This window comes from Scomber japonicus, chromosome 4 (genome assembly GCF_027409825.1).
Source record: "Scomber japonicus isolate fScoJap1 chromosome 4, fScoJap1.pri, whole genome shotgun sequence".
NCBI lineage: Eukaryota > Metazoa > Chordata > Actinopteri > Scombriformes > Scombridae > Scomber > Scomber japonicus.
The window spans coordinates 15,874,766-15,899,530 of record NC_070581.1 but is presented as its reverse complement, the minus strand read 5'-3'; the positions used below and the strand labels follow the sequence as shown (position 1 = coordinate 15,899,530).

General features: G+C 41.3%; 2 protein-coding genes across 2 annotated transcripts in view; one reads left to right on the top strand and one right to left on the bottom strand.

Moving 5' to 3' along the window:
• Positions 1-3,574: 3,574 nt before the first annotated feature.
• spsb1 (splA/ryanodine receptor domain and SOCS box containing 1) lies at positions 3,575-11,881 on the bottom strand. Its single transcript, XM_053317206.1, has 3 exons — positions 11,722-11,881; positions 6,848-7,739; positions 3,575-5,085 (listed from the first exon to the last, which is right to left on the bottom strand). The coding sequence occupies exons 2-3, from the start codon at positions 7,539-7,541 to the stop codon at positions 4,958-4,960; spliced, it is 822 nt and encodes a 273-aa protein (XP_053173181.1). The 5' UTR covers positions 7,542-7,739; positions 11,722-11,881; the 3' UTR covers positions 3,575-4,957.
• Positions 11,882-23,386: 11,505 nt separating this feature from the next.
• The window catches only part of eno1a (enolase 1a, (alpha)), a 48,827-nt gene continuing 47,448 nt past the window's right edge, over positions 23,387-24,765 (top strand). The window contains exon 1 of the mRNA XM_053317201.1: positions 23,387-23,394. The gene's annotated coding sequence lies outside the window, so the exon portion shown is untranslated. The remainder of the gene's footprint in view (positions 23,395-24,765) is intronic.

The following is a 24,765-nucleotide window of genomic DNA, read 5'->3' as shown; positions in this document are numbered from 1 at the left end:
CCTGCTTGCCATCAAACTGTGAGACTTGACAACAAATTATGCTGAACCAACAGTTTACTTTCTTTTTTAAAAATGTTCACACTTGTGATGACCAACACCAAGAGTGTGACTTATTGGAGAGAGGAGAAGAAAAATGTATTATTGTAAATGACCCATTTTCTCAGCTCAATTGAGTTCAGGTATGAGAGGGGTGTGAGCACAAACTCACACACTGACCGACTTGTTTTTCAAGTCTGAAACTGGTCAAGACACAAAATATCCCGCATAGCTCCTCACATGCCATTATGGCACATTTTGATCAATAACCTATTCATCTCTCAAACCAGTTACCTAATCTTTATTATCTCTTCCTGCTATAGAAGTTTTTACAGACAAGAAATGGAAATAGAATAGTAAAGAAAAACAACTTCATCTTTGTCATCAGCAATAACAAAGTCCTTGATTTTAATTGGAGCTGAAAGATGACACCATGCCTGTTCACTGTGGCCATAATGAGCATGTGGTGTAATGGTATGTGTGTTCCACCAATGGGCGATGTGCAATAAACGTTGGTATGTAACACCCACTGTCACCCTGAGGATATCTGAGCTGTAAACCCACAGAAAGATAGAAAGTAACTTGATGGCATTTTGTTTGTGTGTACATCTGTACAATAACATCTTGGCATGTCATCTGTGTGTCAAAACTAGGCTGTTAAAAAAACAGCTGTAAATGATTTTTCTTCAATTGGGAATCGTGACTATATTGTTGCCAGTTTGTTTTGGCAGTGTTCATTTTTCTGTGACTGATATATAAACAGGTCTCACCTTCATTTGATCTTTGACAAAGATGCAAGTATGATCTGTCCCTTTGTTATCCAATTCACCAACAGTTTAATAGATAACCTGAATATTATTATTATTGTCAGAATGTTTTACTGTTTAATCGCACAAGTCCTTTAGAAAGTACACACATATTGAAATATCCTTATATTTAACATATGTACTATATGTACTATATGCAAAGTTTCAAAATGTCAAATATTGTATAACAGGGATTTGGGGTTTCTTTGTATCAGTCTTGCCAACACAAATTATCTAATTTAACTTTCTTTTAAATGAACAGACCTTCATGTAAAATACTTTAAATTTACAATATTGTACATACAACATTTGTCATCAGATTGGGACTCCTGTTCTGCTCAGCTACAATGGGTTTGCAGGTGTGATCTTGACTGGTCTTTGTGGTTATGAAAGAGTTGGAAATGCTGACACCAAGTGACCAAATATGAAACCAGCAGCTTCAAGTACTCTGGATGACACGACCATTTCTTACATTTCAGCCGGTGGTCTGATTAGAAGCGAAATACAGAAATTACATGATTTCTTCTCTCTGTCAGCTGTATCGTCTTCTTCTTTTAGCCTTGTTTAGTCTTGTTTTTAATTGTCACAGTGTTGGTGCAAGTGCTGCTCGTATCCCATCAGGGTCATTTCTTCTGTACACAGTGTGTGTGTGTGTGTGTGCGTGCGAGCGCATGCAAACAAACTTTGCTGAACTTAATCCTGTACCTTATGTAAAAAGCTAAACCATTACAGAGATTAAAGTGACCCTGTCTCTTTAGTCATTGGGGACTGATGCAACAGTGAGTGAGGCTCAAATCCCCTCTCCCTCCCTACAACCACTCCCACCACTCCCTAACCCCTTCAGTATTGTTTTCCCTCAGTACTTGGCCTACGTTCATTTAAATAAACTTTATTTCAACTGCACATGCCAGTAACTTTTTCACCTTACCTTATATAGTATTACAAAGCAAACCCGCTTGTTTAACATTCAGTTTGCACCAAAGTCTTGATGTATTTTTTTAAGTAGCAACATTCACTGAAATGAAATTCATCCATCTTTGGACACACAAATAATATTATCTTAAACAGTGGTTGTCACATCTACAGCAATGCTTATTCATGAGGTTACATTATTGTAACAAAGTTTAAAGTGTGAGTCCAAGTACAAATTCTTTCCTTATAATCGAGCATGTCCCATAATATCCCTGCAAGTTAGATACTGCCTTTAATTAGCTATTAACATTCAGGTGTTAATGAAATTCTTGAGGCAATGGATCCTTTTCACGACACTTGTCAAAGCAGGAAAAGCACAGTTGTAAATAACCTTCATGATGGCTCCATTTCATTAATTGTCCAAGTCATGTCAGTGTGTAAATAATGCCAGAGCCAAGGAACTGGCTCACCTGAATGTTATGCAGCATCATTAATGTCCATCTGCGCATTTCCTCCTTTGACAAGTCAACATGTCTGCTGTGAAAAGGGCTATAAAAAGCTTGTGGCATGAAATGTATTTACCTAAAACTGTAGTTTGGTAACATTTTCCACAGTATATTTCCTTCCTTTATCAAAATAGTGAGAAATAAAACAGAAAAACAATTCCACTATAAGGATTACAAATAAAATAGATGCTGCAAGTGAGAAAGAAACACGAGGTGTGGCACAGGGTGTCTACATTCAGTGTGAATCATTTTGGCATTTCAGAAGACTTAAGTGTGAACATGGAAGTGATCATTTACTCTACTATGTGTGTCACATCACTCACTTCTATATAATACATCCAAGGAGTTGTTATATATTCAACAGTCTGAAAATGTTGCCGACATATTACTAGCTCCCCGAAGGGAAAGAGTTGCCTTCTGGAAACAATATCAAGAGAGGTTTCAGTACTATTTATGGACAGGAAGTTCAGGGTCAAATAATTCCGTTTCCGAGAACTTCCCCATCTGATATGTCTTATCTAGTGTGATATGGATAAAATCAGCGTTATTGGTTTTGTAAGTAATAGTCTCATTCAGCTCAGACTGTCTGAACTGTACAGTTTCAGAGTGGCTAGAGATGTTTGGATGGTGAATACTGTGTGTAGCTTGTGTTCATATGCAAATTCCCAACCTATCCTAATATTTTTGTATCAATTTCTGTGTCTAGTGAAACAGTAGTTGGAGACTGATGCAACTGGCACAGATGTGGTTGACCCCTTTTACTTACCACTGCTGATAGATTCTTGTTAGCCATTGAGAAATGAAAGGCCCTGCACATTCACACTAGTGTTTTCAGGTATCCTGGCTTATTAGACCTCTGATTAAGTTGAAACCAAACTTAATGTACTGAATGTTCAAATCTCACACAGGTGTTTCCACTTCTTTTGATCTCTACTCAGAACTGTGCATGCAAGTACATGTTGCACTTAAACATCTCTCACTTGCCAGGACCTTTTGATGCACCCATAAATCTTTTTAATGAGTCATTTTGATTAACAGTAGTATGGGGAAAAACACAGGTTCAATTGGTCTACACCACAACCTTGCTTGTATTTGATTCCTGAGCTGGAATCATAAATATTTCTTCCACATTTTAAAGTTTCATAACCTTTTATTATTTTTTAAATATTATTTTAAAAATGAGTTTCCCAGTCCTCAAACTTTGATTGTTACAAGGTTTATGTGAAAATATTAGATTTTCAATGTGGTCTCAAACGTGTACTTGTACTTAAGTACTTTCCCATGCAATGCAAAATACACAATAGATACTTTGAAATAAACTTTAATATACTTACAAACAAATCTACAACAAGGAATACAAATAAAATGGAAGCTGCAAGCGTGGAAAGTAAGGTGTGGCACAGTGTGTCCATATCTGGCTGAGTGCTGAATAAAAGACCACGTCAGCACATTGAAAAATCCTAGAGTATACAGGTTGGTGATATGGCATCTGACAATAAATTGGCAGTCTGACTTTCTTTTATCACATCTGTGCAGCACTTTGTGGATTGTCTTTTTTGTCATTATGGTGCCTTAAATCTGCAGTTCACCAACATAGTCTGGTTCCCAAACCCCTGTTCCCCCTTTATATGTCATAAAACACAAACACAACATCAATGGTTTCCAGCTTTGTGCCAGTGAGACCAAAGACTTTCATGTTTTACTTCCAACCATCCACAACACTACAGCAGCAGTTTCATTGGCTTGTTTCCACTCCCCGATGCAAATCAGTGAAAGCAGCTGACTGAGCGATTGGTTGAATTTAAACAATGAAAACTCTTGGGTCTCAATAGTATGTGGTTGAAAACTATTGCACTACAAAAAGCAGGAGTGACAGAAAAGATTTTAAAAAAAGATGATTGTATTGAGAATTTTTTTCCTGCAGATGCATGCTACAAATAATCACAGTGACATTATCCTTCTGTTAAAATTTCTGCTGATTATGTTCCTGTCAGATGCCTCAATGGTAAGCAAGAGAAACCTGATAGTGCTGCTTGCAAGTGATCAGAGCTAATCTTCAACTGCCTCACACTGCAAAACACTCACTGGAGTGGTCAGCATCTCCTTTCTGTGTTGTGAAAACCGTAATTTTTGTTCATTATCCATTTAAACATAATGTCTTAAAAACAACAAAGATTTCATTATATAATTCTCAATTTGAGAGGATAAATTGGTAAATGTGTATATGCTTCCACCTTGTGGTCAATTATAGGCACTGCACTGACACTCAAAGACCAATCTTCATAGTTTTTAGTACAACCAACATTTCACTTTAAAAGCTTAAGAGATAGAAATTCATCATCAGAGTAGAGATACCGACCACTTACACCACATCATCTTACAAACTGGAGGAGGTACACCAAAATGGTGACTGTCAGGGCATCGTCCGGATCAGCATGTGCATAGTGCTCAGTGATTCCTGATTTTCTTTTTTTTTTTAAAGTTAGACAATAGAATTGCAAATAGTCATTAAAACAGGATAAGAAACTCAAAAAGGAGTCCAGCCACTGACACAGAAGTATACTTGTTGAATCATCCATAAGGCTGTGTCAGTCCTAGAGGCTTGAGCAATGTTGTCAAACGGGTTAAACCCAAGACGGATCCCAGAGAAACATGAGAAAGAGGGGAGTGTACTGTGTGGTGTGACTGACGGTGCCGTCATTGGTAGAGCAGGTAGTTCTTGAGAGAGGCCGGGAGGGGCAGTCTATGGATTTCACTCAGACGGTCTCGTCCTAATGCCACTCTCACCGAACGCCTACACAGGTCCATCAGAGAGAGGGGTTCAGCTAGAGGGAGAGAGGAGGGGGAGAGGTGTGAGGTGGAGACTGTACACTTGCACTCTTAACCCCTGTCTGAGAGACAGTGTGTGAAAATGTATGCCCAATGAATGAATATAACATGAAGTGACCACACAGGGGGCGGAGGGTCCCTTTTGTGTAAGATAATTAACCAAAACATACACACACAAAACAAACATTTGCCTCCATTCATGCTTCTGTTAGTCAATGTAATAGTCATCATTATATCAGTTTTATTATCTTAAATATGGGAATATAGGACATGAAAAATCCTAATCAGGATGTCTTTGCAGGCTCATATTCAACGAGGAGGCTCAAACTGATTGGTTATCTGCTCTGAAGTAATGACATGGACAAACATTCTCAGAGGTGGTATTAACACATCTGGGCACTGCAGTGGATCTCTCCCCCATGCTGAGAGTGGACAAGGGAAAACAACAAAATTCATCCATTGTGTGTACTGCAAAGTATTACTGGGCACACAAACAATTTTGTGTGTGCACAAGATAAAACATATATTTTGGGACTTTGGAGGCTCCGTAATAATCTAGTTATCATTTGAGTAAAAATATTGACTGCTTGTCAGAAAAAAACAGTTTTAAAGCATAATTTTTGCTTCCTAACTTATACCAAGTAAATTGTAGTTTCAAATTAGCAAAAATTGTGATTAAGTAAGGAAATATCTGGTCAAAGAATAGATATAAAAGACCTAGAAATCTGACCACTTGTGTGCCAGATTTCCATACTTGAAAATGTTCAAACACTTTGTGCCACAATTTGATAGAACAGTACTGAAGTTCAATATCTAACCCTGAAGGCATTTGCAATGAGTTTTGACTTTTTATAGATGTAAAAAATGATCCAAAAGGATTAGAGAAATAATAAAACACTGCATACTGGGTTAAACATGAAATCGGTGAAAAGATTAACTACTGCATACTGTGACAGCCTTTAACATCAGCATATAAGATCAGTGATTTCCCCCCTCTACATTGAACAGTAAGAGGAATGTCATTAGATTCAAACTGGCTTTTATGCATATTACTGCATCTGCAGCGCTACTTTTCCACCGACCTAAAGTAGGCTGAGTGATGTGAACTGAACATAAAAATCTAATGAGCACAGAGCACTTGGGACATGTGGGGAGTACAACATGTTTTGATAAGCACCTATTTTTCCTCAATGAAAGCTCATGACCCCTTTAACCATTGAATAATTGGAATTAATCCAATTGGGGGGGGGGGGTGGCAAGCAACTTGTTTTTTCTGTGCACAAACATTGAGGATGTTGTAGAGCCATAAACACTAACATCTATAATGGAGTTCTAGACTGAAACCAAAAGGCACAGTACGATTAATTTAAAAAAGCACAGCAGGTCTTAACCTTCTCCCTAAGATCAAGGTACGATGACATCATTCTCATGAGAGAAAGATGATTCATGGATACAGTTAAAAATTAATTTATATGTAATCTGGATTGCAAGACAAGGATACAAGTGTCACTTTATCACATCTGCAGCTTTACATAACAGCTCAGTCAGACATTCCTGCTGCTCTGCAGTAACCCCGTCTGCAGTAATGTGTGTCCTGCTTAGACAGTATAACCAACCCTTAACTGTCAAACCTTCGTTTATTGAGTCAATAAACTGCCTTTGTAAGAGCTCGACTGAGGACACCATCGGATAGCAAAACACTATCACTCATGGGAGAAAAGAATAAAATATTTTTAAAAATTCAAAGCTTATACTTACGATCAAGTCCATTAATGTACCGAATTCGTATTTCACAGTGTCCCCACACGGCGCTCACCACAGGGTATAGCTTCCTGCCCTTAAGTCCTCTGAACGCCACTCCTAAATAATGTCCATCCACTATGTAACCCAGAGTCCCCTCGTCCATGTCCAAGACTACTAAGAGGGAGTCTGGTATTATGAAGGTGTCGTCTGGCTCGAGGAAGGCCGGGTAGGTTTTTCCTGTGTGATTCTTGCCGTCGTGGTAGAGTTTACTTCTGCACAGGTCCCATCCCCAGGATTCAGCATTGCTTCCTACCAATGCGGTGTAGCCCACCGAGTGTAGTGGGGCATCAATTGTAGCCACTCCGACCACAGCGTGCGTACCCCTCTGCCGCATGGCCCAGCTGATTTCCCACACATGCAGTCCCCGTGTGTAGCCAACACGACCCCGGATGGCGTCCGTGCTCTGCGCCACAGGGTGCCTATGAAATACCAGTTTGTTGTCGTCCTTGACAAAGATGTTGAGGGAGCGGTCATCATTGTTCCATGAGTGTTGAACCTGCACGTCCAGGCTGGCAGGTGGCATGTCCAGCAGCAGATCCAGTCGAGACGGCTTTGTGTGACTCAGGGCCTGAAGCTCCAGCTTCAGGGGGCTGAACGCCGGATCCCTCATATCAATTGTTTTAATGCCACCTGGGACCTTTTGCCCCATGCTCTGGGTGGTTATAGAGCAGCTCCTCCTCCTTCTTCTTCCTCCTCCTCCTCCTCCTCCTCCCCCCCCTCCTCAAAGTCTAATGGGGGGAGTTATCAGCCTCAGACCCTCTCCTCCACTGTGCTCTTGCAATCCAAGACGCAGGTTTGCACTCCTGTGTCACTGGTTATAGACAGCCAAGGGATGTTTGAAGCCTACCTGGAGAGATTAAACAAGAAGAAAGCAGAAAACACAAACAAGTTTATTAACTTATTAACTAATCTTATTAGCCACCTTTCTGCTTGGATATGAAAACATTAGTGTCAGATCCTCCAAAACAGCAAACAGAACACCAAGTTAAACATAAGGAACATTGTCAGCAGTTCAATTCCATGAAGTCCATCTTTATCACGCCATCATACCTTTTAATGATGACAAAAATGGTAAATCAGCTCTAATTACATCATGCAGCATTTGTTGAAAATGCCAAGAAACCCAAGAAAACTGAGATGTAAACCTAATTATGAACTTAAACTGATAACATTGCCATTACACAAAAGCAGGAAACATGTATCTTCCGACCATGGCCTCATTTCCTAGAGCCTTAGTAAAGATAATAAAGATTTACTATCATTGTGACGTGTTTGCCTACAACCATCTGAACTTAATCTGAAGTCTGGAGCACTCACAGTACATGAGGAGGGAATGGCCTTGTTCTCTCCCGACCAGTTCACTATGGAATTGAGCCAACCAAGAAAGACAAGACAGACAAGTTTCTGACTCTTAATCATAAACGGTATTTGCTAGATTGAAAATAATACATATAATGTATTGCTATATTTAGAAACAATAGACTGACCTAGTTACATGTTAGATTGAAGAGCTACAGTTCAACCTTTTCATAACTGACAAGTTGCTTTTAACCGTCTTTGCCTGTGTGCATTAAAAAATGTCTTCAATTTGTCAACTGTTAGATTAGCCATACTACTACCACACCAGCTATCACTCCACATCAGTGGCTGTATTGTACCCTTGTAGGCAATGCTATATCAATGAGCAGGACAGATTCATAGCGATATTGTATACAATTTCATCAATGCACTATAATGTGTAAGGAATTGAATTTGGTGAATGAGCCATAAAACAAGGAAACAGAAGGTTATGTCTTGATATTTTACTTATTAACAAGAAGGCTGCATGCTCCCGTCTTTAAATTGAACAGGTGAACGGCACCACACACACACCTATATTTGTTTTACTGTCTATAATAATTATATCAGCATTATGACAATATCCATTGCGCAACAGATAACATTTCCCTCCATTTATACTTTAAAGCATTAACTGTTGATCGATTCTGTTTGTCTGAAAGTGATCAATCATTAAGAGAACTCTGGACTACAAAAGATAATAAAACATGCCACTGATACAGTGTGATGACTGAAGCATGTCTTCTTGATCCTCCCTACTCCCCCTACAGTTTATGAAACAGTGTTTAGAGTTCTATGTCCTTAACTAGTAAAAACTTATGTTATTATGTGCTCCTTTTAAGTAATTTATGATTATGGTGTACAAACAACATGAAAATACATTCAAACCTCATTCGATTAGTTGTCCTCAATTTTACGCATTACTCCAACTTTTCTTGATAAAGTGGAGTCAATCCGAGAATTTGTGATAACATTTACCAATTTCTTTCATTTACAGGCAACTGCAGCATAAAGTGCTCCACTGCCTTACAGAGAGGACAAGAGAGGACTCCTGGGACTTTTTGCTGCCTCAGAGTCTTCAGCACAAAACATTTCATCATGTCATTTTTTCTGATATGCTGCCACACAAATACTGGACTGATACTAGATTACAATGAAATCAACAAGAGACTTGAACTCCATGATATTTAAAACAATAGTTTTGGTTCTGCAAAAGCACCAACAAGGCAGCTAAAAAGCAGATCAGGCCTGTGCACTGACATGTTACTCAGCTACTCTGAAAGTGAAATATTCCCACAATCTCCAAAAATAGGGGAAAAAAAGAGGGGGGAAAAACTCCAGCCATTTCCTATTATATGGTTGTCTACTCAGAGGGCAACAGGAAAAGCTGTAATAAAACGTCTGGGTTAAAAAAATAAAAAGCCTTTCTGTCGTGTTTGAGGGAGACGCAGCTAGACCGCAACTCTTCTGCAGCAGGAACAACTTTGAGGAATGTAGAAACTTGACAATAAAAGCCTGATGAATACCTGCTGTGCTTCAGTGACTCCATTACAACCGACCGCAGCTGTGATAGGCACTTATACAGTGGTATTACAGAGGAGCCTGAATCTAACAGTTTAACAACATCTCATACCTGAATGTTATATTCCTCATTCCATCTGAAACTTTAAATATATCTGATACTGGTCAACCTAGGCCTACCTCTGTTTAATAACCAGACCATTAGTTATGTATCAATATCTAAAGGACATTATGTGACTTTCTTGGACACAGGTGTTCCTACTGTTGCTCTTTGGTCTTCGTATATCTGCCTGTGTTGCAGCAGGGCTGTGGAGAGCATTGTGTAATGTGGAAAACTGCACTGCTGGGAAGGCCACTCTAATTGAATTGTAGACAAGAGTTCATTGAGAAGTGCCTTGGCTCTTCTTCTAATGCAAGTAAACAACCATTTAAATGGGTCATGTCTCTTCAGTGATCGGAAAACAGGAGGGAAGAAAAAGCCAGCAGCGGGTGGCCAGCATCCGAATGTAAACAATCTCTTTTTCAATGCCTGTCCAGCATTCAGGGAGAGTGAAACATGTTAATTTGCACACAGTCTTTGAGCCAGTACTTTACCGTTCCCTCCCCCTGTGGCAAAGGGCCACTGTACAACACGCAAAACATGCACAGGCAAAATCAAAACTAACACAACAATAAAAAGGTCTTCCCACATTTTCCTTGGACGTCTGAACAAACACACCCCATTAGTAGAATAAAAGGTGGCTTGTGGAGGGATGTATTTGGGCTGGGATCCTGGCCTGGACTGGTTGGGGGGTTCTTGGGCCCCTGGACTGGTTTGGGGCTGATTAAAATGCAAGAGGAAGGGCTTGCTGGATTTGCTGAGCCAAGGGAAACACTTGTCTCGATTGTAAGGCCTAATTTAGACTGGGCCCACCTAAAGTTTAGCCCTAGCTTGTTTGTTGACCTGCTGAGTACATAGAGCTCAAGGTTTACCAAAGACAAAGTCATCCATTGTGCAGATACAAAGCTTGAATAGCCTATGCTATGTAGAAAGGTGTTGCTGAATATACTATGATGTGGAAAAATTGAAACAATATAAAAACTTAGTCAGTGTTGTAGCCTTGAAAACTTTAGTAGACATTTGTTTTATCTGTACATCATTTTTTTTAATGGTGGTTACACTTACTATAGGTACAGCAGTTTAATGCAACACATTCTACCTGTATGGATAATGCTGAGTTGGTAGTTGAACTGTCATTTCTGAGTCTGTTTTGGTTTATTGTCAATGGGGAGGACAACATATTAAAAACACCCCTCAGTATAATGTCATACAAGTAAATAGTACCTTTAACTACATCCCCCGGATTACCCATAAAGTTGCATCAACGTCTCTTTATAGCAGTTTTAACAACAACTGAACTTATTGTGACGTTTATGAAAGTAAAGCGTTGTGGCAGTTGTTTAGGGTTACATTAGTTCAGATTAGGTGTACCTAATAAACTGACTCAAAAAGTGTAGGCCTTCTGGACAGTTAACCCACAATAGCCTGTCATGCTAGCTAATGTAACAGCAGCCTAATCTCCACATAAACTGTCGCGGGCCAGGCGGCCGTCTGCTCCCGGGCTCGAGAACACGTCCGCGCGCTGCTTCAGAGTAGTAAGCAGCGCGTGAAGCCAAACGTTTGGACCCCGAGTGTTTGCAACATTCTTTCTATTCGCGTAAAGCTCGATCGAGTTCGAAACGTTTGTTACACAACGAGCTGCACAAACGGTGTTAGCACCGAGGAGCAGCGACACACGGCTAATGGTTGGTTAATGAGGGGCGAAGACAGCCACCCAACAACAACTCACTGCTCCTCCTGAACTGGACGTCTGGGAAGCGATAACCTTTTAATATAAGTGATGTTTTCGATATCAAATGAGTAATTGTGACATCGAAATAAGCGCTTCGGCAGCCACCATTTGAACAGATGAAAAACATATCAAACACACCTGGGTGAAGTTGAGAGGCGGTGAAACAGCAGAGCGGAGGTGAACGGGTGAGGCTTCAGAGTCTTCGCCTACTTCATTGCTGTTTTCTGTTTCCCTTTCAGCTTACCTTTTACCATTTCAGGCTGGACATGAATTAGGTGAAAATGATGATGGCTGCTCTCTAACATCTCTCGAGTCACGTGGTAAAATGCTCCCAGCTGCTGTGTTATATTAGGACCTCCCTACTGACGGGCTACAAACCCGAGCGAAGCGCGCCTCACATTGGTTTCAAGTGCCTGTGGTTCAATTCAAAACTTTTCTTATTGTTAAACTGTTAAATATCATGCCTCCATTACGTATCTGTTGTGTTTTTAAGTGTTTTTAAAAGGACATTTAAGGGATCTCTCTCTTTCTTTAAAAAAAAAAATGTTTATGTATATTCTGTAAGGTTATCAGTCAGTAGGCTATATCCATATCAGATTTTTTTTAACTCCCTAAAATCAGTATTGACATCAACCCAAAAGATACAGTATGGGTTAGGCTTTAATTTTAATATGTACTTCCTATACTTCCACTTTTTGTAGATATTCTAACAATTAGATTGAGAGATAGGCTAGATGTGGGCCCCGAGTTCTAATTCATTGTGGAAATGTTCCTTTTACATTCTGAAGATGTAATTATAACAATATAAAATATCAAATTACTTAATGAAATATCAAATAGGCTATTAGATAGATGAATATAGTTTGACTTAATTAATTGACAATACTAAAGGTGAATACAAAACTGTCAACAGTGACCCTCACTTAAAATGGTTGAGTATGGTTGAGAAAAACAAAAAGTGAAACTAAAATCATATTTCTATTGTGGTTCTATGGTCATATTGAAATAAACACTCATCAAACCCATGATTGCTGATTTAAACAAAAGTAGGTTACTGAAGAGGATCCAATATAAAACTAACTTCACCACCAGGATACTAATGTGGAGCCTGAATCACAGACTGGCTTCATATGCTGTCCAAGTCAGGTGAGACATCACTTAGACGCTTTTCACTTCCTTGTTAAATTTGACAAAAAGGCAAGAAATTTTATAATAATTTGTGGTTGGACATATGAATATCAGCTTTGAGCACTATCTCTGCCATGCTTGTTATGTAATGGCTAAAAAAAATAAACTTTATTTTAGGTATGTACTTATGTCCTGCCAAAATGTATTTAACAATGGGATTATGGCACTGTGGTCTGTCCTAAGGGCATGTATGTGATGGCTGATGGTGAAAGTCACCATAATTGATCATTCAAACTCCAGTTTGTCACACTCACCCATATGACCAACTTCATTAGAGGCATGGCACTACCAAGAGCACCGGTGAACCGTGAATACTCACACACTGAAACACTGGCACACTGTGTTGTTCAGTTTGACCTTCAGGCCATCCAGTCCACTGGCTGACACAGTTTAAAAACACAGAGAATGACGTTAAGACAAGCAGTGATCCTCAACATTGTCCAATGATGCACAGTAAGTCAGAATCATATTCTACTGGCTGAAACACTAACCCCAGAGAAATGGCAAGTATGGGGACAGACAGCTGATTTGAACTGACAAGGACGATGCACTCTGCACATGACCTTCATGTGCTGGACAATTGAGGCAGTCACTTCAATCTTTTAGACAAATATTGTCAGAAACAGGAGCTCCTTTACAGCAACAGTATCCATTGATAAAGGAAACGGGGGAGAAGCAGTCTGTTTTTATGTGACCCCAGTAAATGATTATTAACCCCCATTTTGTTTGTGTGCACCAGTCACTATAAAAACCTGTTCAAGACTTTCACCCAAATCTGCAGTCCTGTGTGAGTCAGAGCATACACATGCACCAAATTTCATTAGTCTGTGAAATACTTGGACAATGTTGCCATCTAGTGGCTCCTCTGGTACAGACACCTGCTACTCGAGGTTCAAAGCCTCACATTAGGTTAGGTCTGCATATGACTCTACTTCATTCATTTATCACTCATTCAGAAAAAAAACATGCAATCTCTTGAAGAATCATACAATATGTGTATTCGCTCACCTAGAACAAGCGCTAAAAGCTGCAATAAATGTCTTTCATCTCTTTACTTTTTAAGTTCATCATTTGTGCCTATTTTCATATTTGGCATCTGGTTTCCCTGTGTCCAGGACTGGAATTAATAGGACATTTAAAATGACCTTATTTGTCCACTGTGTGAGGCGTCTGAAGGTAATATGGCTCATTTTACATCCTTGGTGGGGAACATAGCTCAGCGACTTGAATTACCTTCCCCTCAGCTCGTCTCCCAGTGAAAATCCCATTTTCCCATGCGCTGATGGTGCAATGTGCTGAGCTTGGTGATATCTCAGGGCCCCTCCACGATGGAGGAGGGGAGAGCAGACATGCTTACTGCCTCCCTTTTAGAAACCATCATTTCAGCAGGATCGATAGTACGTCCCACTCCATAGCTGGCAGAGTACACTGGCTCTATGGATGGGGGATGGGGGTGGGAGGGCACGTGTGGACAGCTGCACCAAGGCAAGTCCAAGCAGCACACGCAGCCAAGGTGAATGATCGCATGCTGCGTCAGACACTCTGCTCCTCGCTCACTCAGAGATGCAGTTTCTGAGGAGGACCGGTGGGTGGATGCTGTCCTCAAGTGGTGGTTGCAGTTGCAGGCAACATACTGATGAATCCACAGAAGTAGTTATAGCTGTCAGGTACCTCATGTTCTGAGTTTTTATGTCTCTCAGCTGACTCACAAACATGCCTCGAGATGAGTAAAGATCTGCAACCAATGCAGCTTCCATAAAATCCTCCTTGTGCCTTTTTTTGAATCGTCCTACACCTCTTTGACTGTATCGGAGGTTGAGCACTCAAATAGATTCACGCTGTAGGTGAGAAGACAGCTCATATTTCAGTGGCTAGCTTGCAATGTAAGACCTGTACAGTCCAGCTTTGTAATGCAGCAATCCTTCAGAGTGATAAAAATAATCATTACCAGGTATTAGAGAAGGGAGCATGGACACTGGTTTAGAAAATAATTCACTCTGGGAATACTGACCTCTTGTTAGTTATTTATAATAAAACTGTACTGCACAGTGCTGACAGAGCCCAGTGAGAAAATATTTTTCACCATTCTTTTTTCTTTTAGTGTCCCTGTTTTTTATTAGAAAGATATTTTTAGAGAAATCATTATTTAATGTTAACACACTACGTTTAAGGGAATGCAGTTGTGATAATCTATAATATCCCTAAATAAATAAAAAATCCAAGTCATATATATTTTAAGCATTAAAATGCTGTAATACTGTATTTTGTGCAACTTGGTTCAAAGTTATAATAAAGATATGTTCTGTAGAAGAAGCTATACTAGAACTGTATAGGCTTGTGCTGCATTCACTTACTCTTTTAGCCCTGTCTTTGTATGTGCATGCATCAGCAGGCATGTGTTTAGCGTGTACTGTACTTGTGTGACTTTGGGAAGAGCGCCTGCTGGTTTACGGTGAGCATAGGGCATCAGTGAAAAGAGGTGCACCACTGCGGGACAGGGAATGTGGATGGGACAGGATGTGTGGTGCAGCATCCCCTCTGCTCAGATCGCTGCTCATTTGTCAAGTTGCCTGCAGACTTGAATGGTGCATTGCTGCTAAAACACAGAGGCAATCAGCAGTAGAACGGCACACCTCCAGGGAGGGGTCCCAGGTGGACGAGAGCCTATTTGGGAGATCTGCAGATGAAGGGGTCTTTTCCTTAAGAAAAAGGACATGGCAGAGGGTTAAACTTAAGACAGATTTGTGTTGTCCTTGCATGATTATTTCACATCAAGGGACATTTGTACACCTTACAATTTTTACTGTGAATAAAATGAAGTAGCACGACTCGCATATTCAAATCCACCCTGAAGCCAAAAAAAATGTTATTTTTAAGTTTGTTCTACTTGCAGTTTGCTGTCAGAAATGGACCAAAGTGCTGCATCCTCTGTTATGTAAGGTAACAAAAATGAGAGAAAGAGGAGATTATTTTATTTTATTTTTTTAAATTTCTCCGGTCTGGTTTCAGTCATCCAATAGACTTTATTGTCATTAGGCTAACTCAGACTCTGTCCTTGCATATGAGCAGCACTGAGATCTTCTCCATACCAGGACAAGCAGAGAAGCCAAGTGAGGTCACAGCATTAATGGTGGCCTGGTTCTGATGGTTGATGTGAGAGTAGAGGGGTAGACCCACAGAGCTCATCCTGCACATCAGAGCCAGCGACAGAGCAAGTAGTTGACCGGTCCGTCTGTACTCTGGGAGGGTGTAAGCCATCCTCAGCTCACACAGCTCATCAGACAGCATCCAGGACACGGGCTGTCCCTTCTCATCCATCACACACAGTGGTTTGACAGATGGCAGATGCAGGCTCTCACGTGGTTGATGCTCTCCTGGCTTCTTCCATAAGCCATGTCTGTCCACAAGCTCCACATGGGACTCATCAAGGACGGAAATTGGCAGGTTTAACAGCTTCCTGTCAGCGGAGAAGAAGTGAGCAACAATTATGAACAGAGATCAATGAAATAAAAATCATATTTTCTAATTGAACTCATCTGTCGCAAAAAACAATCGAACTGTGTTGGACTGAGGTCATGAATATATTTTTAAAAACTCACTCTTGCCAGCCCAAATTGCCCGGGCTGTGGTGGATGAAGGTGTTATAACCCCAATATTCTGTGATATCAAGCCCACTGAGAGAAGCAAGCTCTGATGACATGACAGTGTGAGGCTGGTATACCTTTCAGAGACACAAAAGCAACATTTCATTAGCAAACAAGATTACATCTTTAAAAACCACTTGAACAGCAAAAATGACATTTTGTAATTGTTTAAAAGTACAAGTGCAAGACTTCTAGTAGTTTATCAACAGCAGACAATAATTGCTTAGGATATATTATTGTATTGGCACTGATATTAAAACTATGGTTGATGTTTTACATTCATTTGATGTATGCAGTAAATTAAGACATTGGAGACAGGCAAGAAAAAATGTCTGCAGTGTAGAAGTTGTTTATAAGTGGCAATACATTTATCATTAGCAGGCTCAAATATGTCTAAAAAATGCATGGCTAAATATAAGAATTCAGTATTTTCCACATTTTAGTTCAAGTACTATGCTCATGTTTTCAGTGAATGAACGACATTGCCCTTTGAAATACTTTTATCAACATTCTCTCAACATTTATACAAATAATAGTGTTGTTGGATATCTATATCTGCCCAATACCTGCAATATGACACATATATTTATATACATACACGAAAATCAGAACACATCAGGTAACACATTACAGTTAAAATATTTACACAGTGCATCTTTAGTTCTAAACAGATATTGTAACACATCCGTTAAGGAAAGGAAGTTTTTCACACACCTCTAAATATGAGTCACTTCCAGTTTACGACTCTCGTTATGTAGAAAATGTTGACTTCTCAGAGTTTCTGCGTTCCTGGTGAAGACGGTGCATATGTCAGGAATCACCTCCAAGCCGCTGCTGCTGCTGCTAAAATGCTTCACAGGCAGATATAGTCATCAACAGGACACGCTGAAGAGCACCCTATAAGTTATCTACATCCCTGTGTGCTACACCTGTTTTTGACGGTAACAAATGGCAGTGCTGAATGTAGGCCAGGAGTCAACACACATCTCCAGATGACACGAGTTGTTGTGGAGGATATGCAACACTCCTCCATGAACCTGGAATACAGAACACAATGCAGCAGGGAAAATGACCAAAATAACAAGCGGCTTGCAAGTCTCTGCAGATGAAAATGGTACACAAACAACACTGGAGACTAGATTCAGTGGACTATAGTCCCTTTTAAAATCTTCAGCCGATATTTCCGATAAAACGTGCACTTCTACCACAGACGTATTTATGTTTGAATAGTTAGTTCATTAAAAAAAACAGCATTACAGCGATGGACTGTGGCAGTTCCTTGTAAAGCATATTTTTCATCTAAATGAGGTCCTTGAGTGCTTTCAAGATGATCATTTTGTTTTTCAAACTGGCCGTTGCCTTGAATTTGTTCCGAGTAAAGAAGTGCAATTTTGCTGTGAGGTTTAATATTTGCAGGCATTATTTAGCTTTTACAGTTTAATGGGCATCTACAGATAAGATAAAACACAGGTCCAAAGTTTTTTTTTCTTTACTGTCAGACTTTGCACATCTAATGCAGATAACTACACTAAATGCTGAAGAGAAATCCAGACAAAAACTTAACATATAGATGTATAATTTAAAGTTCATGTTAGAATATCACATACGCATGCTTGAAACTGATATTATAGATATGTGAAGGCCTAATTAATGCTGCAGTCTCCTCACATTTGGGCTGATGTGTGCATTGCAGTCTGCTGTGCTACAACACCGCCACTGCTGACACTGACAGCTGACAGAGCCACTGCTCATTCACCACAGCCGAGCAGCTAGGTGTCAGAAGTTCAGCCATTCACCATAATGTCAATGCATCATAATCCTTTTACTACTATCTCTCATACTAAGGGACAAACTGATGACTGCTCACACTTTATATGTATCACATATCGAGCACTGCCTTTCAAAGTGGCTTTTTTAGTATCACGTTTAGATTCTTAAGTAAAATGGAAAAGAGTATTTCTGTGTCAGTGAAATAAATGATATCTGGACTAGTACTGTTTCTCCTTGTGTGTGCTCACAGGCGTTCAAAGCTAACTCCAGTACAGTCCACACATGACCTGTTTCGTCGTTGACAGTGTGTCTTTTTCACTCCACTTGGCCTTAGGAGAAATCTGCTTAGCTTTCCAAAAATGAGGTCAGCAAGGAAGCAGTGGTGCAGTGAAATACACCACGCACCTTCCTCTACAAAGCCAGGATCCCATCACTCAGTCTATCTCTTTGCCATACTGACTGAACTGAGGAGGGAAAGAGATGTTTGTGAAGTTAATTTATTACTAGTCATCTTTAATTACCTCCCTACTGAATCCATTTTTAATTTAAGGAAATGTTTTTATTTTACATCTGTCAGATTTTCAAAAATAAATCGTCAGTCGTCAGTCAAAGCAATTCTCCTCCTTGACTGAGAACTATTGAGAATTAGTCTGAATTGATGTGTAAACCAAGCAAGCTGCTGAGCTTGTGAATCAATGTGTCTATTATCTTTTCCAGACAAATCGATAGAGCAGAGGAATGGGCTGTGAATGGCAAAAAGAAAAAGAAAAAAAAAAGACACGTAAACCAGCGGATGGTTAGACTGGACTCCATTATCTGCGTGTGTCAAGACTGTCCATACTTGACAGATAATCCACCCCCCCCATCAGACGAACATTGACTCAGTTTTGTTACATTTTGTGTTTGACATAACTTAATGACAATGGCGTGATATGACACCAGGCACAAAAAAACAAGCGCCTACTTGGTTAAGCATTACCTGTCAACAGAAAAAATGCTAATAGTGATGCAGTTTTTCCAGATCTTAATGCGAATCATAAACATGAGTGAGAGCCACGTATGCACACATTCAATGAACTGCATAGATGACTCAATTCCAAATCTCTATGCTCATATGATCTATGAGCCTTTGCACACATTTACACACTCTGCCCTTGGCTGGGCTAACAAGAGAGAATATTAAGAAACTTGGGGAGCCAGAGGCAATGAGGTGACAGTAGCCAGGTAAAGCATAGCAAGGTAATCTAATAGGACATGTAAAAGGGCCCCTCTTCATGGCTTATTCATCACATGCGATGCCATTACTGAAAATGGCATGGGCTATGTGAGGGATATGCTGGCGGGGGCATTTTCCCTGGTGTCACAGAGTACAGAGGAGGGGACAGATGCTGTGAGGAGGCTCAGCAGACTGATGCAGTAGCAGCACTGCATGCAGACTTCACATGCAGGGAGGGATGCTTCGCTCTCAGCTGATGAGAAGCAGTTTTTTCATGATGTGTACCTATGATTCATGCTGACACCGATTGATATGGACAGCCTCGTGTAGCTGATTCCCAAATAGTCAGAGATGCTCCATTATGTTGGTTTTGCTGATTCAGCAATCTGTACCAGCAGCGGCATACCCTCTTATAATCTTATAAGGGCAGCGATACGAGCCTATTAGAGAGAAAAGCCTTCATATAATAATAAAATACATACGCAGGTGAGTGGACACCTTGACTTGATGGATACAAGGTTTAAATGTACACAGCTCTTAGTTTTGCTCCTGGGGATGGAGGTTCACAGGGTTCAACTGGGGGCCAGGGCAGAACAAAGTCATGTAAAAAAAAACAAAAAACAAAAAAACAACAGAAAAAACAAATGCCTTGCTCCTGCAGTGAGAAGCAGAGAGCGCTGCACTGCTGCAGTGAAGAGCCAAGATGCTGATGCGTGAAACACACCGAATTTACAATGGAGCCACCATTATCCATAGAAAGCCCATGCAGCGCACTGCGAACGTCAACAATGAATGCTGGGAAGCATACCACCAAAAGTGTGATTCTGTGAGGTTAAGACGTTGCAGAAAGACAGAAAGTTCAACCTCATTGGCTGACTGAATGATGGATGATCTCACTCTCATAGAGTTGTGCAACGTGCAAAAGACAAATTCTGTTAGTCAAGATATTTCTATTTTTTAACGCACTGCAGAATAGCACCAGTGCAGCAATGCATCTTGGGTAATGAAACGCAGGTAACTGGGATTGCCGATTAAGGACATTTTACTTGACTGAGGGGGATTTTGTACCTAGGAGAAATGTGTAACTTTGAGGGACTTTTGAGCTGACGGCTCTTTCACAGTGACATTCACTTTCTGTTTGCATTGTTATTGCTCATTTGTCACGCTGTGTGGTGAGAGTGCAATAATTGTGTGGTGTGTTTTATGTTTTGTGCTTTCTCATACTTGGTTGAAATTTGATTTCTAACTATTGTTTAACAGTATATTTTTATTTTCTTTTATTACTGTATCAGCAGGTGACAAATGATCACTTTGATTTGAAAGTGGTGGCAAATTATGTGATTTTCTGAATTAGCTTGACATTATGTTACAATTCCTGGTCCTGTGTATACATTTTTGATTTTGAGGGTCTTAAATGTGTTTTTCTGCACCTCCTCATACCTGGAGACTTCCTTTGAGGCATTGCCAGATGAAAATAGCTTTCAGCGATATTGTGACAAGTTTCAAAGCACTCCAGAGGAGCTGTCCTCTCTATGGAGCAAACTGTTCTTCATTGAGGTTTGAGCACACTCATATCTCAAAGCGGCTTTTGCTGTAGTGTGAAAATGAATAAAAGGGGATGGAGGGTCGTATGTATGGTGGGGGTCTCTCTTTTGAGGAGTCCTTTACACCGATGATTCTCGGGGGTATTAGCATTGCAAGGAGGGGGAGGAGGTGCTGAGGAGGGCAGGGAGGAGAAGAGGGCGGACTGAGGATGTGCACACACACTGACCCTGGAGGTTGCGTTCCCCTTTAAAAGTCCCATCCCACTCAGATACGCAGAGCTCATGCAGGATCTGCTGCGGCAGTGGGGGAACACTGCTGAGCTGTGCAGTTTGTGCTGCCAGCAAGCGTGCAAAGAAGAGGAGGGGGAGCGAGCGCGTACAGGAGGAGGAGGAGTGAGGGAGAGAGAGTGCAAACAATGTCATTCTGTTCAGGAGGCAATGCTGCAGTCAACTTTGCCGCGCCATGAAAGCACATCACCAGCAACCAAGAGGCTCAGAGTGAGTGCAGAGAAGTTTTCGTCCTCTCCTCCCTGCGTGCGATGCGGTCCAAGACTCATCCGTAGGTATACCTTTCTTTCCTCTCTCGTCTTCTTTACCTTTTAATATTGCCTACCTAAATGCCTTCTTCTTTGCAAAGGATAGCATACTTCTTAAATCAGCCTTACAGTAGTTGACATATGTATATCGGTGTGCATGCCTGCAGTGTTGAAGCCCCTGGCTGCTTCCGTCTTATCAGTTTCAGCCTCCTCTGCACCAGCAATAACCAGGCAGCAGCCAGCCAGTCAGTTAACAGTCAGGCTCCACAGCTCCCTCATCCATGTTTAACAAATGGTACAGGCTGGAAATAGCAGCCGGCGTGTCAGATAGCGGCCGGTTGAAAGGACTCGCCATTTGACACAAGGACAAAAAAGCTAACAAGGATGCACAGAGTTCCCTCCAACGGAGGAGACTTTTATCTTTGCTGACTTAGCTTTTTAGGAGAGTACATATTGTCTCAGCTCTCTACTTTTCTGTAAGTTGTGGGTTTATATTTAACGGCATGTGTTAGCTGCAGATGCTGCAGGACAAGGTAAGGACAATCTATTCTATCAGTGGCCCTGGGCTGTCAGTGTCTTAGTGCTGAAATGGAGAGATGAGAATGAGGCTACAGTGGCCTGCATGGGACAGGGGAGCTTTGGTGCAGTCATGAAGTTGTGCACTAGCTACTGGGACTTTTCTGCCCTCTTTAAAGAGGATACCAGGACAGACTGCAGCTTTTAGGATTCTTTTTGAAGAGTTTGGCACAAAATGGTTGAGAGAAAGGTGTAGAAATAGTGTCTGTTTATGCTTTTAGATATTTTTTCATTTGACTCAAGGAAAAAGACAGAAAAGAAAAGAGCAGAACCTCTTTTACATTTGATAATATCCATGCAGCAGCGAAATCTCAGCAATTCTATTGCTCTAAAAGTCAATGTTGCTACTTTTGTCTTTTGTTCCATAGTGCACTGTCTATGTTCAACTCCAAGCCTTTTCAAAGGCCATAGAAAAATAGTTTATGGGGGGGGGGCATTTCATATGAAGGTGAGTCAGTATTCAAAATTTACTCTGAAACTTGTCTGGGAGGTCTGAATGATGAATCCAGTCAGGTCAGTTGGCCTGTGTGCGGTCAGCTCTGAGTTCACCTCAGGTAACTGTGCTAAGACCTTGAAAAGGCCAGCCCTGCGTCGTCAGCTGGCGCTTTGTGAGGCAGACGTCCAGAGCGGCTCTTAGGCCTTTGGATTTCTCCCCACTGCAGAAAGGCTAGCAAGAGGGAGCAGAGTGATAGCAAACTGCACTAAAGGTCCGCGCCACATCCGGAGCCTGACATCATCTTGGAACATCTGCAGTTCTCCTGCTCACACTTTCCCTGAGGGTGGGTGCTGCACTGCCAGCAAAGGAAATTGCCGCACTCACCTGATGTTCCTTGCACCTCACTTCTGCCCTCCCCCCGCCTCCCATCTCTCCCCTCCTCCTCCTTCCTCGTCTCCAATTTCTCTACTGTAGTCTCTCTCAGAGGTACAGTTGCCCAGCACAGCGCCTCACCAGCATGCTTTGCACCTCTATGATCCCCCCCTCCTCCCTTTCCTCCTCCTTTCTCCTCCACTCACCCCCCCCCCTTCCCCTCCTGAAAAAGTATGCAGCACATGCTCTCACCATCCTCCTTGAGCAATTTGCCTGACTGAATAGAGAGAGGACAGAGAGCAAGAGAGATGAGGGGAGAGAGAGAGAGAGAGAGAGAAAGAGCGCAAGAGAGATGAGGACAGAGAGAGGGAGAGAGGGGGAGAGAGAGAGAGGGAAAAAAAGCAAGAGTCAGTGAGCCAGCAGCAGAACAGCAATCCTGCAGTGTCCTGCAGCAGCTGAGTTCCTGCAGTGCTGGCCTCTCACAGCACACACACACACACATACACACATACACACACACACAGAGAGAAACACAGCGATGCACATCAAGACTATCCTTCTCTCTCAGACACAGACGGTCCTTCGGTCACGTGACACAGTGGTGGTGAATGTGAGGGAGAGCAGGCCATTTTGCTCTGGACCGGACTATGCTGAGTTTAGAGACAGAGGAGAAAGAGAAAGACATACATGCACACACAGCTCATGGAGCTCCACAGGGAGGCAATGGTGAGATTAGCCGGTTGTCCCCCCCCCCCTACCCCTACCCTCCCCCTACCTCTGATGGTGCATTGTCCCATTCCAGCACTTTCCGGTTCCGATGATGTAATCAATGCAGCAAGCTTTTAACTTGCTGGGCTAGGGGTTCCTCTCCACCCTCCTCCTCACTCCCCCCATACTGACACAGATGCAAGTTTTGGGGCCTCGGCTGCATTATGTGTCCCAGGTAGGAAGACGAATAAATTAACAGTATAATGTGGTGATTTAGCGAAGGTGCAGAGAAGAATTTCCTGTAAGTGGGCCTGCTCAATGGTTGTCCATATTTCACTCTGTGCAAACAGATAGTTCATGCTTCCATAAATTAAGAAGCTGCACAGTAGGTGAAACTACTGCTGGCACTTTGTCAAAACGCTGCTGTGCAGTGCAGTGCCGCATCACTACTTCCAATAAATTAATTCTGCAGGCAAATACGCCTGTTCTGCTCCTTTATAAAGTTGCTCTGCTTTTCTGTTTTCAGTCAGCGAGGGCGGGTGGGACAAACCTCCAAGCAGCGCCAAGAGTGCTTTGAGTTCTTTCTAACATCATAGTGACTTTGCTCTTTAATTGATAAGGTCATCAGTGTGTTGACTGATGCAGTGAAGAGCAGCACCAGTGATGCACAGTACAGTACGGTGCTTTAGAGACAGATGCTCAGGCAGCCAGACTGAAACCATATTGTAGCAGGTGAGTTTTGCTGAGCTGGTTCCTGCCGCTGCACCCAAAATCTGCCTAGTGATCAACTTCCACTACAGCAGTGATGAACTAGCTTCACCCCTCCTCTAGTTAAAAAAAAAAAACACGGCTAGCATCAAAGCAGCTCTGCATAATTAGCAGCTCATGGATGGTGATGAATCTGCACATTGCGGTTTAATGTGTCAAGAACTAAACAGCACGCAAGGCACATTTGTATATGAGTAGCTCTCTGATTTGGAAGAGGATTCTTTCTCTGCTGTATGAATAAATAGCTTCGGCATTAAACATCACTGCTCCAGGAAAACGTTAATATTTCAGTGTTTCATATCTTTGCACATGCATTCCCTTAGATTTCTTCAGTCTTAAAATTCATACTAATGCTACTGCAGGAAAACTCGACTCCAGCTTTATGTTTTGACATGTCAGTCCAATTCAAAAATCTTCTCTTTAT

What these genes read in the sequence shown, in the direction of transcription:
- spsb1 (XM_053317206.1), bottom strand. Translation starts at nt 7,541, where the DNA reads ATGGGGCAAAAGGTCCCAGGTGGCATTAAAACAATTGATATGAGGGAT. An exon ending in GTACATTAATGGACTTGATC is followed by an intron (nt 5,086 to 6,847) that starts GTAAGTATAAGC and finishes CTCTCCCTCTAG; the next exon opens with CTGAACCCCTCTCTCTGATG.